At 44.8% G+C, this 17462-nt stretch overlaps 1 protein-coding gene across 6 annotated transcripts in view; it reads right to left on the minus strand.

Moving 5' to 3' along the window:
- ZC3H7A (zinc finger CCCH-type containing 7A) overlaps positions 1–17462 on the minus strand; it is a 130456-nt gene that overhangs the window by 36900 nt on the left and 76094 nt on the right. For all 6 annotated transcript variants that reach the window (XM_088466780.1, XM_088466778.1, XM_088466776.1 and 3 more), the window contains exons 12-15: positions 5826–6024; positions 4329–4490; positions 4024–4220; positions 1577–1677 (exon numbers count right to left, since the gene is read on the minus strand). In XM_088466780.1, coding sequence (XP_088322906.1) covers positions 1577–1677; positions 4024–4220; positions 4329–4490; positions 5826–6024 — 659 coding nt within the window. The remainder of the gene's footprint in view (positions 1–1576; positions 1678–4023; positions 4221–4328; positions 4491–5825; positions 6025–17462) is intronic.

The raw sequence follows: 17462 nt of genomic DNA on the forward strand, positions 1-17462 counted from the left end.
GGGTTTCATCCCTGGTGATGCTCTGCCAGGCCTCTACTGCAAATGTCTTCAGTTCCTGCTTGTTCTTGGGGCATTTTCCCTTCAGTTTTGTCTTCATCAAGTGAAATGCATGCTCAATCGGATTCAGGTCAGGGGATTGACTTGGCCATTGCATAATATTCCACTTTTTAGCCTTAAAAAACTCTTTGGTTGTTTTTGCAGTATGCTTCGGGTCATTGTCCATCTGCACTGTGAAGCGTTGTCCAATGAGTTCTGAAGCATTTGACTGAATATGAGCATATAATATTGCCCAAAACACTTCAGAATTCATTCTGCTGCTTTTGTCAACAGTCACATCATCAATAAATACAAGGGAACCAGTTCCATTGGCAGCCATACATGCTCACGCCATGACACTACCACCACCATGCTTCACTGATGAGGCGGTATGTTTTGGATCATGAGCAGTTCCTTTCCTTCTCCATACTCTTCTCTTCCCATCACTCTAGTACAAGTTGATCTTTGTCTCAACTGTCCATAGGATGTTGTTCCAGAACTGTAATGGCTTTTTTAGATGTTGTTTGGCAAACTCTAATCTGGTCTTCCTGTTTTTGAGGCTCGCCAATGGTTTACATCTTGTGGTGAACCCTCTATATTCACATTTGTGAAGTCTACTCTTGATTGTTGACTTTGACACATATACACCTACCTCCTGAAGAGTGTTCTTGATTTGGCCAACTGTTGTGAAGGGGTTTTTCTTCACCAGGGAAATAATTCTTCTGTTATCCACCACAATTGTTTTCCGTGGTCTTCCGGGTCTTTTGGTGTTGCTCTCCGATGCGTTCTTTCTTTTTAAAAATGTTCCAAACAGATGATTTGGCCACACCTAATGTTTTTGCCATCTCTCTGATGGGTTTGTTTTGATTTGTCAGCCTAATGATGGCTTCCTTCACTGATAGTGACAGCTCTTTGGATCTCATATTGAGAGTCGACAGCAACTGGTTCCATATGCAAATGTCACACCTAGAATCAACTCCAGACCTTTTACCTGCTTAATTGATAATGAAATAACGAGGGAATAGCCCACACCTGTCCATGAAATAGCTTTTCAGTCCCATTACTTTTGGCCCCTTAAAAAGTGGGTGGCACATATAGAAACCGTTGTAATTCCTACACCGTTCACCTGATTTGGATGTAATTACCCTCAAATTAAATCTGAAAGTCTGCAGTTAAAGCACATCTTGTTTGTTTCATTTCAAAGCCATTGTGGTGAATAGAGGCCAAAATATGAATTTTCTGTCAATGTCCCAATATTTATGCACCTGGCTGTATATCCTATTGCTGTTACAAATTGAGAGAGTAGTCCACTAGCTGCAATTGAGTGTTGTCTGAGTAACATCCTATTACAGATACAGGAAAACAGACTGCTCTAACCTTGTCATCTCAAGGAAGCCAGTTCCGAATTAGCACTGATACCATCATCACTTAATGTAAGATAATTCATAAAAGTGCTGCATAAAAAGTATATTCATTTAAGCACACCAGCAATGAAAGCATTATAAATAACAAAATAAAGAGGAGTCCTTTCTATACTCACTTATTTTCTTCAAACCCATGTTTTGACACAGGATGTGAACAAGTGGATGGGTTGTCCTTATTTTGTAGGCTAATAATTCTGGGTTTGTGGTCAAAACATTTCTGGAATACAAGTGAGTGACTCATTTTAATATAATGTTGTGTTAATAATTGTAAATGTAAAGGAGATGGTCAGCAATATTAAGTATGTCACAAAGAAAATGCATGTACCTAATTTTGCATTAACAGTAAATACTTTGTTACTTATTTCTAGGATTTATTCATTTATCATTTACTTGTTTAATGCTAGCATATTTAACTGCGCTTTACAATTTGTAACAAAACAGTAAAGCAAGACTGGAGAATAACAGAAAGCGCTTATAATCATAAAGTTACCTAAACAGCACAATGGGCCAAAGCACCTAACACTGTTTTTTGCTCCCAGAAAGTCACAATTAACTCCCCCCACGTGCTGAACCTTAGTGTCGTACGCTGCAAGTGATGGTATATGGCAGCTCAATAATGGTCACATTCTGTCCCTCCCTCTGCCACTCATTGAACAAGCCTCCAGGAATGAAGCTGCAATTGTTGTGCTGGGGATGTAATCAATAGGTCAACATGTAAAATGTCGACATCACAATGTCGAGAAGCGATATTTTAACATTTTTAGAATGTCGACTGTAGGATTAGGCACTAGGGGAGGTTAGGGTTAGACACTAGAGGTAGGGATAGGTGAGGAATACTCACCAGAATGCTTGAGCATCAGAGGTCTGACAAAAAGTGAGTCACATGACCGCTAGGACCTAGAAGCGGCTGCAGCCGTCAGGAGCAGGTAAGCTACTGCTGGGCCACTAGGGACAATATGTCGACATTCTATCAGTATCTACTTGATGAAAGTTGACATGGCCAATGTCGACATTATGACCATGTCACTAGTGTCATAACAGCACAAGCATCCTGACTAAACCAAATGAGTACAGGTCCTGTCCAACTGGGTCACCTACGCGTGTTGCCAAATTCACAAGAAAAAACAACCTTTGGTTAGATGATCAGACAAGAATATATGCTACCAGCTAACAAGGGACAAAGGTAAAATACACCAGATACACAGGCTGCAGACACACCCTCCGTTTTCATATAGTTGGAAACATAAAATTGTCTACCATAAACATTCCATATGCTAGGTACATTTAAGCAAAGATCATTCTTAAAGCAGTCCTGAAAAGTGTTCAGTATATGACTAGGAGGAATGCACTGGCAGTACTCAAGCTAATGATGGAAAGGACACAAGCACTATTGCATTCAGTATGTGAAGACAGCACTGATCAGATGTTCATCATATTAATCACTACTTTTAGGTCAGCATAAGCTGGACTAACATCTGCTGAGGTCAAACAGGAGTTACATACAAGGCTTTTCTAGGAACACAGCAGAACTGCACAGATAAATAACTGGGAATGTCAAATGAATGCTTTATTTTAAATTAGAGCCCTGTAATTAAAGCTACAAAACATGGATTTTGTATGATGATGCACAATTAAGTAGCAATAATAGGGGCTTCATTGCTTTAAAAATGATTCTTATTTTTGTGTGAGAGGGTTATCCCATGCTAATTGTTACAACTTTGGTGCTGTAGTAAAATGGTGTACTGGACAAACACATGATGTTTATAAGTCTGTGCATCCAAACAGGGGATCAGAACAGATTTTCTGCAAAGCTATACATTCTCTATCACAACAAAACCTCACTGATATCATAATGTTGGTACTCACTGAGCAGTGTACACAAATACAATAATTGTTCCTATGCAAGATAAAACTAATCTAAAGATGTTTTCCCTATCTGCAGTCTTATTACCATTTTATGTGTGAGATATTTTGTGGTGAGTCCAAGGGAATGGTACCGTAAAGAAACCCCCACTCCATTTCCTGCTGAAATTCAGAACCTTGCAGCTAGTTTTTTTTATCCTATACTTAAGTTTTAGAGCCCTCTTCTATGTCATCGTGCACTACAGCTCCCAGCCTGCCTCACACAGCTCAGATTACAGCCAGCACTTATTTTTTATATATTTATATATATATATATATATATATATATATATATATATATACACACACACACACACACATATATAATATATATATATATATATTTCAGTGAAGTCATGTCTTTACAGGCAAATCTTGACAAAATCGTCCAAGTTAACCTGCATGTATGGTCGACCATAGATATCGCTATCGTTCATGCGGGAACGCGCATTGTTGGTCGATCATTCACTGCATAAAATGAACGATTTATCGATGAATGATAGTTATCGTTCAGGAAAACATCCCGTGTGTATGCAGCATTACAGTCAGTGTGGAAGTAGTATCACGTACGCTGGTTGGCAGAAATGTGTAACACCATGTATGCTAAATAGGTGTATGTGACAATTGCAAACACTTCATATAATGTGACAACATAGTTTACCTCACAGAGGAAGACAAACATCCCACAGTATTCCTGCAATAGATGGGGGATTGTGAAACTGACTTTTCCATTGCCTCCAAAAAGTATCTCTCTGCAGAATGTCCCTTTTCTTTCCAGCGTCCACACATCAATTTCTTCCTGGCAATATGCAAACGTGCAGTATCCTGGGTATGTGCATTCTGTGCCTTGTGCAACATCTAACAAATAAATAATCGTGCAAGCATTTAGGAATCAGCTTTTCCATGCCAGCTAAGGGCAAGCTTCATTTAGTATTAGAATGTCTAACATAGCCAAGGGTACAGTACCTTTACATATATAGTATTGTCCTGCATACTGATTCTTTGTCGGTCTTGGTCTAATTTTTTTCCACCTTTCATCTGAAGAATTTTTAATCCTCCCTACAAGAATGTCTTTCTTGCATTTATGATCCATGTTGGGAAGGTAACTGTCGCTTTGCAACTTAGATCCTGAAGGGTTATAGAAAAGAATATAGGATCAGATATGCTAAAAAAAAAGGTAAACTGATGACAATTTTAAAATGCGGTGTAAAACAATATAGGGACAGAGTAGTATAAATTACAATGGCTTACATATTGCTGGGAATTCCCACTGCACCAGATTTAACTAATAACTCCACTAGAAAATGTACTTCCCGTATCTTATTAGCAGTATAAAACTTTATAGCCAGCCAAAGGAAATCCCACCACCTCTATTTACAGTGATTAGTGAGAGCTAAATAGAATAAAGACTGCTAGATATCAGGCTCAGGTTTTGTAGCAAAACGGTCTATCAATTTGAAACCAAAGAAGAGTACTGAATTTGAGGATGATGCCAATCTGCACTTTAAAGTACAATTAATTATGAAGAAATGGAGTGACTTAAGTGTGATTGGGTCTTGGTTTGTACAAAGGCTAAGGGGCATATTCAATATGGGAGCGAAAAGTCCGTGCCGGACTTTTCGCTGCACATCGGAGGTTTTGCAGGTATAAAGTATCGGGTGCACGCCCGCTTTATCCCCGCATTCAATTAGAAAGCAGCGAAAAAGGGACCCGCGGAAAGGTATCGGGAAAAATAGGGAATTTCGGGAATTCATCCTAGGACCCCCCTAATGATGTCCTGACATGGAGGATCACTGTGGGTACCCCCTTAGGCAATTAGGGTTTTTAAATAGCCGCGGCAGGTGTTTTTTCCCGACTTCGAAGAAGTGATGAAGAATAGCACTTGGGTCAAAAAAACTTGTTCCCCATATTTATTTATTTTTAACCACAATTTTTTGTGATGTCCCTATTTTTTTATTAAAACTTTTGACAGTTTTTAAGGGCTAATCCCAGGGGTGCAGGCTATCTTTTTTTTTTAAGCCTGCACCCCTAAAACCCAATTCTGCACCTTTTTTTTCACCATGTAAAACATGGTGAAAACTTATCCCTGTTTTTTTTCAAAGACTTTCGCACCGGCGAAAAGTCTTTGAAATTGAATACGAGGATAATTCAAACAAACGAAAATGACAGTTTTGCAGCCAAATTGAATACGGCCCTAAGAAAGAATGCTAAATAATCTATCCAATGCATGGACAGGCATAAGAAACTCAAGTCCATCTTTAAGCTTGTATGCCATGTTGTTAAAACAGGCACCATAAGTACAATGCATGCTAACCGTTTTCTACACTACTAGTATAAGTGAACCAGCCCATTGACTGGCATGAATTTATAGAGGTAAAATGCATGCAAACCATTAATGACATTATCTTAAAAAGATAGCAATATGCTGTGCAATATACTGTGCACCAGTACAAATGATCGTACCTACTTTGGTGAAACAAAGCTGACATGCCTGTTTAAACTCGTGTGTATCTTCTAGAGGGTTTGTACTTTTCAGGGGGCTCACACTCGAAACAGGGGATGCTGCTCCATTAACAGTGCAGTCTACGAAAGGTGATTTATTACATATTCCTGAAACATCTATAGGGCTCTCAGATCTAAGAAAGTATGCTGTGTCAGTCATCTGTATAGAAATAAAAATAGAGAGAAAGAACGGATTCAATGTATAGAATAAGTAGACCAGAAAGAGGAGGATATTTTTTAATTAAAACAACCCTTAATGTTAAGCTGTCAGGATCAATGTGCCCGAGTGGTTCACTATTTATTTCAATTAAACTGCCCAATTTTACATAGAAAGCATTAAAGATTTATCACACTTAGGGGGCAATTCAATTGTTTTATCGGGAGCTTTAACGGGTGTCTCAACAGAGGAATTCAATTGTTGCTCCATTCGGACGCCTGTCAGCACCGGGTTTATCCGGCAAAGCAGCTAAACCCGTCTAAAGTACTGCTTTGGGCACCCAAAATTCTGTTAACGCTCCTAAATGCCAACTTTTCACACATTTCTACTCACCACCTCAGAAGCCTGCTACCAGAAATTTATCTACCTGTGGCAATGCGCGCCCAAACGGAGCAACAATTGAATTGCTCCGTCAGGCGCCCATTAGTTAAGGTGCCTGATAAAAAAATTGAATCACCCTGCTAAGGTCTTTCATCTGAGCACAGTATGAAATGTAGCGAGCTCTATGGTTCAAATGTAACTGCTACACTCAACACATTACCCATTTCAGGAGTGGACAAAGGATAGTCCTTAAATACCCATGTATCTATCAATTTGAAACCAAAGAAGAGTACTGAATTTGAGGATGATGCCAATCTGCACTTTAAAGTACAATTAATTATGAAGAAATGGAGTGACTTAAGTGTGATTGGGTCTTGGTTTGTACAAAGGCTAAGGGGCATATTCAATATGGATAGTCCTTAAATACAAAGGATAGTCCTTAAATACCCATGTAATTAATGTAATATGTAATTAGAGAGGATTTTTGGTCACTTACAGTTGAATCCTTTTCTCTGGAGAAGGCTGTGGGACACTGAACCATGGACATTGCAGGTTGGGGCTGGAGTTGGCGCTTAAAATAATAGTAGCTATAGAACTGAGCTCCTTCCCCCCGCAACCCCATAATGCCAGTACATCTTTAAGAGAGTCCAAGAACGAGCAGCAGTAACCCAGTGAAACTGTTATAATAGGATTTTGGTACTTACCGATAAAGCCCTTTCTCCGATTCCACAGGGGACACTGGAGCCTCAGTACAATGGGGTATAGGAGTGTGTTAACCGGGAGCTGGCACCTTTAAATAAAAAACTACTGGTAGCTAGCTCCTCTCCCTCTATACCCCCACCCCCCCCAGGTCAGTCTAAAAACAAGTGTGCCCGAGGGGAGCTGGAAAGTAAGGAGAAGGAGACAGAAAAGCTACATTACTCACATATACATAAGAAAAACACATATACATGAAAACAAGAACAGGCCAGTCAGACAACATTAAACGCAAACTAGCGTCTGAACCTGTAAAAACAGTAACAATGCAGGCAGAACAGCGTAGTGGTGGGTGTCCAGTGTCCCCTGTGGAAATGGAGAAAGGGATTTGTCGGTAAGTACCAAAATCCTATTTTCTCCTTCATCCACCAGGGGACACTGGAGCCTCAGTACAATGGGGACGTCCCAGAGCTTACATCCCAGGTGGGAGAGCGCTGAGAGCCCTGCAACACCGCACGGCCAAACTCCGAAGCGGAGGCCGCAAAAGCATCAAAACGATAGAATCGTAGGAAGATATGCGTGCCTGACCAAGTGGCTGCTCTACAAAGCTGGTTTAAGGAAACCCCGCGAGCAGCCGCCCATGAAGGACCTACCGAGCGCGTAGAATGCGCCGTAATAGGACCCAGTGGTTGTTTGGAAGCCATCACATATGCTTTCCTGATAATGAAGCGAATCCATCTACAAATGGTCTGTTTGGAGGCCGGCCAACCTGGACGGGCCACATCAAACCGAATAAACAAAGCATCCGATTTACGGAGGGAGGCAGTCCTGTCAACGTAAATCCGGAGTGCTCTGACTACATCCAAGGATTTTGAATTGGAAGAGTCATCCTTAAACACCGGAACCACAATAGGCTGGTTTATATGAAAAGCTGTCACCACTTTGGGAAGAAAAGCCCTTTGAGTACGCAGCTCTGCCCTATCCTCATGGAAAATAAGATAAGGAGGGCGGCAGGATAAAGCACTGAGTTCTGACACATGCCTTGCCGAAGCGAGAGCCAACAACAGAACCACCTTCCAGGTTAAGTACTTTATCTCCACTCTCTCTAATGGCTCAAAAGTATCAGACTGGAGGAAGGCCAACACCAAATCCCATGGTGCTGTGGGAGGTACAAAGGGGGGTTGAATCCTCACAACTCTCTGGTGAAAAGTCTGTATATCCGGAAGCAAAGCCAATTTCCTTTGAAAGAAAATGGACAACGTGGATACCTGTACCTTTAATGAACCCAGACGAAGGCCTGCTGTGAGACCAGCCTGAAGAAAAAGAAGGAGACGTGATACCTTAAAGACTGAAGGAGGAGAATTACGTCTCTCACACCAAGCCACATATGTCTTCCATATGCGGTAGTAATGTTGAGAAGTGACTTCTTTCCTAGCCCGAATCATTGTGGGAATTACACTAGACGGAATACCCTTCTTTCTGAGGACGGCCCTTTCAATAGCCAGGCCATCAAACGAAGCCGCCTTAAGTCGCGATAAACAAATGGGCTCTGATGAAGGAGGTCGCCCTGAAGAGGCAGTGGCCACGGCTCATCTATTAACAGATTCTGTATCTGGGAGTACCACGCTCGTCTGGGCCAATCTGGCGCTATCAGAAGCACCATGATCCCTGCCCGCTTGATTCTTTGAAGCAGGCGTGGAATGAGCGGAAACCGAGGGAATAGGTAAATGTAATGAAAATTCCAAGGAGCCGTCAGTGCGTCCACTGCAGCTGCCCGTGGATCCCTTGTTCTGGAGTAGTAAACTGGTAGTAGGTGGTTTAACCTTGACGCCATAAGGTCGGCTTGAGGACAGCCCCACCTCAGAGTTAGTTGCTGGAACACCTGAGGATTGAGTGACCATTCCCCTGGATGAACGTCCTGCCAACTGAGGTAGTCGGCCTCCCAGTTTTCTACTCCTGAGATGAAGATCGCAGAAATCGCTACTGCGAATTCCTCTGCCCAAAGCAAAATCCTGGTTACCTCCCTCATTGCGGCTCTGCTTTTTGTGCCGCCCTGCTTGTTTATATACGCCACTGTAGTGGCGTTGTCCGACTGGACTCTGATTGCCTGCCCCTCCAGTAGCGGATGCACCAGCTGGAGAGCAGAAAATACCGCTCTCAACCCTAGGATATTTATGGGCAATCTGGCTTCCTGCTGCGTCCAGTTCCCCTGAAAATGCTTTCCAAGAGTCACTGCTCCCCAGCACCTCAGACTTGCGTCCGTGGTGAGGAGGGTCCAATCCCACACCGCAAACCTTTTCCCCGCCAGCAGGTGGGAAGGGTTCAGCCACCAAATGAGAGATGTTCGAGTCTGAGGTGCCAGGAGAACTCTCTGATGGAGAAAAAGGTGGGATCCTGACCACTGGGAGAGGAGATCCAATTGAAAAGGACGGGCATGAAATCGTGCATACTGAATCGCCTCGAAGGCCACCACCATCTTCCCCAGAAGGCGGATACAGAGATGCACAGACACTCGGCGATGTTGTAAGACCAGGCGCACCATATGCTGAATGGAGGCAGCCTTGTCTTGAGGCAGAAAAACTCTTTGTGTCCAATATCATTCCCAGGAATAGTAAACGCTATGTGGGGATCAGGGAGGACTTTTTGAAATTTAGTATCCAACCGTGTTGTAGAAGGATGCTCTGAGTTAAGCGAATGTCCCTTAACAGCCGAGCTTCCGAAGAGGCCTTTATCAATAGATCGTCTAAGTATGGAACAATGACGACCCCCTGACCATGCAGTAGGGCCATCATTGCCGCCATAACTTTTGTGAAGACACTTGGAGCTGATGAAAGTCCGAAAGGTAGGGCCTGGAATTGAAAATGCGACTCTAGCACCGCAAAACGAAGAAAGGCCTGATGGGGGGGCCAGATGGGGATGTGGAGATAAGCGTCCTTTATGTCTAAGGACACCAGAAACTCGTTCCTGTCGAGACCCGCTATAACGGATTGGAGAGATTCCATCTTGAATTTGAAAATTCGAAGATGAGGGTTTAAATCCTTGAGATTGAGTATGGGTCTCATGGAGCCGTCCGGCTTGGGCACCACAAACAGGCTGGAATAAAACCCTTGACCTCTCTGATGGGTCGGAACATTCACTATTACCTGGGACAATAACAGTTTTTGTATTGCCCCTAGAATTTCTCCTTGTTTTTCTGCAACCAGAGGTAAACCGGTTTTGAAAAAACGAGAAGGAGGATGGGCCCTGAAATCCAATTTCAGGCCGTGAATAATGATGTCCCTGACCCAGGCGTCCTGGCAAGACTGGATCCAAATGTCCTTGAAACGTAAAAGGCGCGCCCCCCAACTCTGGGATCCCCCAAATGAGAATGAAGGATGTCATGCGGCAGGCTTCGCAGCTGCCTTGTCCTGCTGAGTATTGGAGGCTGCTGATGCTGAAGCTCTACCTTGGCCTCTGGAACCTCTGGAGAAGGCCGGACCTCCTCTGGAACGCCCCCTAAATCTTCCAGAGGCACGAAAGGATCGAAAGGAGGGACCTGCCAAAGATCTTCTAGTAGGGGGAGGAGCTGCAGATGGTAGGTAAGTGGATTTCCCACCTGTAGCTTGTGAGATCCACTTATCTAATTCCGATCCGAAAAGTACCTCCCCAGTAAAGGGAAGGGCCTCTACCGCTCTCTTGGACTCTGCATCTGCCTGCCATTGACGCAGCCACAGAGCCCTTCTAGCAGATATAGCTAATGTAGAAGATCTGGCGGATAGATTACAAATGTCCTTAGACGCTTCTCCGAGGAAAGCAGCCGACTCTGCGATCTGTTCGGCTAACTGAATTAAGTCGTCAGATTGCGTACCTGTCTTAATCCCCTCAGCCAGCTGCAGCGCCCAGGCTTCAATGGCCTTATTCACCCAACAACTGACTAGTGCTGGACGCATCAAAACTCCTGCAACTGTATACAAGGATTTCAATGCGTGTTCCATCTTGCTATCCGAGGTTTCCTTTAGGGAAACTGCGCCAGGCATCGGAAGCACCGTTTTCTTGGAAAGACGGGTTACTGACGGGTCCACTGCTGGAGGAGTTTCACATAATCTCCTACTGTCAGGTGGGAAAGGGTAATAAGACAGATATTTTTTGTCTGGGTGTTTCCATGCGGAAAAAAGAATCTCATCCAGCTCTTCAGATGCCGGAAAGGTAACAGACTGTTTAAATCTTTTACCAAAAATCGATGGTTTTTCAGTAACCTCTAAATCCTCTACATGCAACACCTGGCGTACTGCTGAAATTGAAGCATCTACGCCTTGAGATGCAGGTTCGGGGTCTTCAGGAATGTAAGTTTCCTCTTCCTGAACCTCACCCTCTTCAGTGTCCTGCAACTCCTCATCTGACTCATCCCAGTGTAAGGGATTATGAATCAATCTCTTACTAAGGACTTGAGCAGGAGAAGAAGAAGCAGGTGGGGCCTGGGACATTACTTTTGTAAGTCCCTCCACAGATCTGGCCAGAGAGCAAACCCAATCTGGTTCAGCTGCTGTTTGTCTCAGCCTCTCCCTGTCCTTACGAGCTGATTCCAGCTCTGATGACAGATTTGATATAACTGCAGTCAATTGTTCAGACCACCTAGGCTGGACTTCAAGATTAGTATCCTGAGGTAAAGACACACATTTATCACACAGTAAGGAAGCATTAGATTGTCCCTGTGTGAATTTTTCACCACAAGTCTTGCATGAAAAACACTTCTGTGCTGCTTTAGACCCCTTGGTAGACATGTCTGTTACAGACACCACACCCGCACACACAGAGTAAAGGACAGTAATGCAATAACAGATTTTTCAATCACATCACACAGAGACCTGAAAGGGGCACAGAGGGAGATAAACTATAATGCTTGCAGCGCTAACCGAATAGTGCTGATAACAAGAATAGAAAATGTAATTGCTAATACACAGAGTACTAGCCTGACTCCTGCACAGCTCTCTCTCCACCCTGCAGTGCGTGTGCCTTGTGCTTAAAATGGCCACCAGCGTCCTTCTGGAAGCGCTGAGGCTGCTGGGAGGCAGGGGCAGAAGGGAAACTTAGGCTCCGCGCCCCCCCCCCCTGCGCTATGGCGCTCTCAGCGCTAGCGGAGCGCACTTATGAATGCCCGCCTAAATACATGTCCTGGCTCCTCTGCTAACCAGGGAGCCAGGAAACACTAACCTTAGCCCTGCCTGTGCTGCCGGCGGTGGGCATATGCTACTGGGTCCCGCGACGTGCACTGCATGCAGCGCGTATTTGGGTACCCTAGAGACTGAGGTCTCTGTAGCAGGAGACCTCAGCGTAAACCACATGCAGCAGCGGTGAGGATCTCCCCGGCAGCTCCCTCGTTGCAGACAGACAGGAGCAGTAGGCTGCCTGTCTGTCCTCAATGCTTGAGTATTTTTCCGGAGCCCTAAGGAGGCTTACGTCCAGCTCCCAGGGCACATTTTTTAGACTGACCTGGGGGGGGAATAGAGGGGGAAGAGCTAGCTACCAGTAGTTTTTTATTTAAAGGTGCCAGCTCCCGGTTAACACACTCCTATACCCCATTGTACTGAGGCTCCAGTGTCCCCTGGTGGATGAAGGAGAAAACAAAATAACAAACCAGTAGGAAAAAGACCGTCAAGAACCCCGCATTACTGAGTGTGAGGGAGCGCAGTGTGGAATGTGCCGTTACTGAGTCCGGCACCACCAGATTGGCCTGTGTGTATATGCCTGAGAAATTGCCAAACGAATCCATCTTGCCAGCGTCTGCTTATTGGCTGGCCAGCCACACTTATGACATCCAAGGAAGCCTCACCTACCGAGAGGCTTGTAGCCTGAAACGGTGGGACCACAATCTCTTCATTCATATGGAAACGAGATACCACTTTCAAAAGGTATCCCGCCATAGTACAAAGTAGCGCTCTATCCCGATGACATATTAAAATGGGGGAGCGGAAGGAAAGCGCTGCCAAATCAGAGACCCTGCGAGCAGATGCAATAGCGAGAAGAAACAGTCTTCATCGTCAGCCACCTGAGGTCTACTAATTTCAGGGGCTCAAATAGAGGAGCCTGTAGAGCCCTGAGAACCAACGTCAAATCCCACGGGACTACCGGGGGAACAAAGGGAGGCTGAACTCTTAGAACACCTTGAAAAAACGTCCTCACATCCGGCAGTAGAGCGATTTTCTGCTGAAACCAGACCGAAATAGCAGAAACCTGAACCCTCAAGGTGGCCAAGCGGAGCCCCTTTTCTAACCCAGTCTGAAGAAAGGAAAGCACGCTAGAGACAATAAAAACCTCAGGGTCATATTCTCTCAGTTCACACCACTGAAAAAACAAGTGCCAAACTCTATAATAAATGCGGGCCGAAGCAGGTTTTCTTGCCTTCAACATTGTGTGTATCACAGAATCAGAAAATCCCTTTTTTCTCAAGACGGAGGCCTCAAGAGCCATGCCGTCAAAGACCGATGAGGCAGACCCAGAAACAAGCAGGGACCCTGTATTGACAGATCTCGCCTCATCGGAAGAAGCCATGGAGTGTCTATGTAGAGACACTGTAGATCGGTGAACCAATGGCGTCTGGGCCACGCCGGAGCTATTAGTATCCCAGTACTGCCTTCCTGCTTGATCTTCCTGATGACCCTGGGAAGAAGAGCAAATGGCGGAAAGAGATATGCTAGCCTGTAAAGCCATCTTACTGCTAGCGCGTCCACACACTCGGCCATTGGATCCCTGGTCCTGGATCCGTATCTGGGTACCCTGTGGTTTCTCCTTGAGGCCATGAGGTCTATCTCTGGAAGACCCCATCTGTCCACCAGGCTCTGAAATACCTGTGGATGCAAAGCCCACTCTCCGGCATTTACCTCCTGCCGACTCAGATAGTCCGATTCCCAAGTTAGGACCCCTGGTATAAACACGGCTGATATTGTCGGGAGGTGATGCTCTGCCCAAACCAGAATCCTTGATACCTGTCATGGCCGCCCGACTCCGTGTGCCTCCCTGATGATTGAGGTAGGCTACCGCGGTGCGATTGTCGAATTAAATTTGAACAGGTCTGCCTTTTAATATTCCCTGAGCCTGAAGCAGAGCTCTGAAAACCACCCTTAGTTCCAGGATATTTATGGACAGACTACTTGCTGCCTTCGTCCATTTCCCCTGAAACGTGTGTAGACCAGTCATTGCCCCCCAGCCGTGAAGACTGGCATCGGTCTTGAGAAGTACCCAGTCTGACACCCAAAATGGGCGACCCTGGTTGTGATGGCTTGTCTGCAACCACCATGACAGGGATAACCGAACCTCCGGTAAGAGATTAAGTATCTGAGACTTGATCGCGCGGTACTCCCTGTTCCAGCGCAAGAGAATCAAGCTGCAATGGTGGATACCATCGACCCCAGCACCCGCAATGCTGACTGTACAGACACCCGCCTGTTGTGAAGCAATCTGCGTATCCGCAACTGCAGGGCCGCAATCTTGTCCTCCGGCAGATATATCCTCTGAATCACGGAGTCCAAGCGTGCCCCCAAATGAATCAGCTGCTGCACCGGGAGAAGCGACGACTTTTTCTAGTTTATAACCCAACCATAACTGTGCAGACAGGACACAGTTAGTCCCAAATGATTCCGTAACTCCTGTGGAGACTGTCCCAGTAACAGGAGATCGTCCAAGTATGGCAGAATCCTGGCGCCCTGGCGCCTGAGACATGCCATCATAACCGCCATAACCTTGGTAAACACTCGAGGAGCTGTTGACAGGCCAAATGGCAGAGCTTGAAACTGGAAGTGCTCGCCCTCTACCACAAACCGCAGAAATTGCTGGTGGGGCAGGGTGATTGGTAAATGCAGATATGCATCCTGGATATCCAAGGACACCATAAAATCCCCTGGTTCCATTGCCAACACAATCGACCGCAGTGTTTCCATACAAAACCTGGGCGCTCGGATAAATGTGTAGAGCCCCTTTAAGTATAGAATAGGCCGGTAGGACCCATTTGGCTTCTGAATCAAAAATAGATAAATAGATAAGGAATAAAATCCTTTCCGTAATTGATTCTCTGGAACCGGGATAATGACTCCCGACATCAGCAGGGTGGGTATAGCCTGTTGAAGGGCCAAGGCCTTTACAGAACCCACCACTGGGTTTATGCAAAAGAATCTCTGGGGAGGACTTCTCCAGAATGTCAGGGCGTACCCCCACAATTTTGTCTAATTCTGTGCCAAGAGAATACGGAAGGGATTCTAGGGCCTTTTTCGACCCCGCATCCGCTTTCCAATCACTTAACCACAGGGCTTTGCGTCCCACAACCGAGACCGCTGATGCTTTGGAAGATAGTATACCAGCATCTAATGCCGCATCTCCCAGATAAGATGCTGCTTCCTTGGCATAGGAAATAATCTCCAGCTGTTCCTTGGATGCTTCTGGCAGAGATTCTGCCAGTGCCTTCATCCATTCCTCAATGGCTTTGGAAACCCAAGCCGTAGCCATAGCTGTACGAGTGGCCGCTACCGAGAGCGAGAAAATTGCCTTAAGACAACCCTCAAGCCTCCTATCCGTGGAATCTTTAAGAGAGGATGCAGATGGTATGGGCAGTGTGGCACTCTTTACCAGCTGTGCCACATGTGCATCTACAGACGGCGGGATTTCCCACTTAGCACACTCTTCTGACAGAAATGGGTAGAAGGCTGCCAACTTTTTAGAAGGACAGAATTTCCTACCCGGACAACTCCATGTTTCCCCCATAAGCTCCGACAAGTGCTCTGATTTGGAGAACTCCGCCTTGACCACCTTCTGGCGCTTAAATACTGGCGCCTTTCTCTGCGGAGGCTCCCCCTCATCTATATTCAATAACAGTTTTGACTGGCCTAATCAAAAAAGGGACATCAGCCACTGAAAAATTATCCTCATCTTCTCCGGAGATAGATGCCCGTGAGGAATCATGTACCTCTTCCTCCTCCACGGATGTACAAGAGTCATCGCCCCTCTCTGTGGCCTGGCCTGTGTGAGGGGCCAAACGCCGTCTGGTCTATGGCTGCATAGATGTAGCAGCTTGTAGCGGTTGCTGAAAAGCTGCTGAAGATTATGCCATTCCTCGACCAGCACACATGTCCATCCATGATGAAAACAGAGGGCATAACCATAGAGGGCTGCATCTGCTGCGGGTACCCCAATACTGGGGGTGCTGGGGCAGCCAAACGTTCCGCCACTTGTGCCATAATCTGGGAAAAAGAAGCCCAAGGGGGTTCTGGTCCAGAGGCTGGTAAACTTGACTGATGCGGTGACTGTCTAAAGCAGTTATCACACAATCCATTTTGTATGAAATCCTGTGGGGATAACCCTGCTTTGCAGGCCATATAAGACACCAGCACAGGGGCTTCAGCCATCTGTCTTTCAGACTCCTTAGACATAATAACGCTCTCTTATGTCAAGTTCTGAGTAACCATGTGATTTTGTTTCACCCCAACTACCCACACAACTGTAGCATAGGGTTATAGGGAGAAAACAACAGTGATAGGTTATAAACTGACAGTTATTCAGACATTAGATAAAAAGAAACAGAAAAAAGAAGGCTCTTTTTGTGAGGCACTCTTACGTTTAAACAAAATGATAAAATATAACTTATTTCTTCACCTATAAATATGGTTCCTCAAGGTAACTGAAAGGGTAAGTTATAGTATAGGTAGGACTACTGACAATTAACAAACATGTGACAATAACCTACAACACAAATAAAAATAAATATGAAGAGACTTATATATGACAGAAATCTTTACCAGTATCGATTGAGAACAGGAGGTTCTCATGAAAGATAAATCTCCTTATTCTATAAAGGAATTATATTGCTCTTGCCTGTGACTTTGTTCATGCATTTCACTTAGCACCACCATGGTCTGGGTACTATGGGCCTGATTCAGAGCAGTGGTGATTGACGGAGAGCTAACGGCGGGTGCACACGCTGATCTCCACTTCCTCCTTACTTATTTACCAAGGGTAATATGTATCTTCCCCGTGTGGGATTTCATATGTACTTATAAACTTATTACATTACCTGAGTGAGCAATCGCTCTGAGACGAAGAGCATCTTATTGATCTGTTTCTAAGTGACCAGTACTTAATATATATGTATTAGCTGTTATGTTTTGTTAGGTATCAGCCACATTAATGTGAGGTCACTGGCAAATGTATATTTTTCACCCTGAATATCACTGCACTACCAGACATTGGACTGGCTAAAGGTACACTTTGTCATAAGGATTATTGTAGTATATGACAGAAATTTGCCTTTAGGATGTACAGAGATTATAGTGCATGACATTTACCTGTATTTCTATGGCCATATATGTACACATGTGTGACTTATGATCTATGTAATACTT

Source organism: Taudactylus pleione, unplaced genomic scaffold (genome assembly GCF_031769625.1).
Source record: "Taudactylus pleione unplaced genomic scaffold, aTauple2 ptg000066l, whole genome shotgun sequence".
NCBI lineage: Eukaryota > Metazoa > Chordata > Amphibia > Anura > Myobatrachidae > Taudactylus > Taudactylus pleione.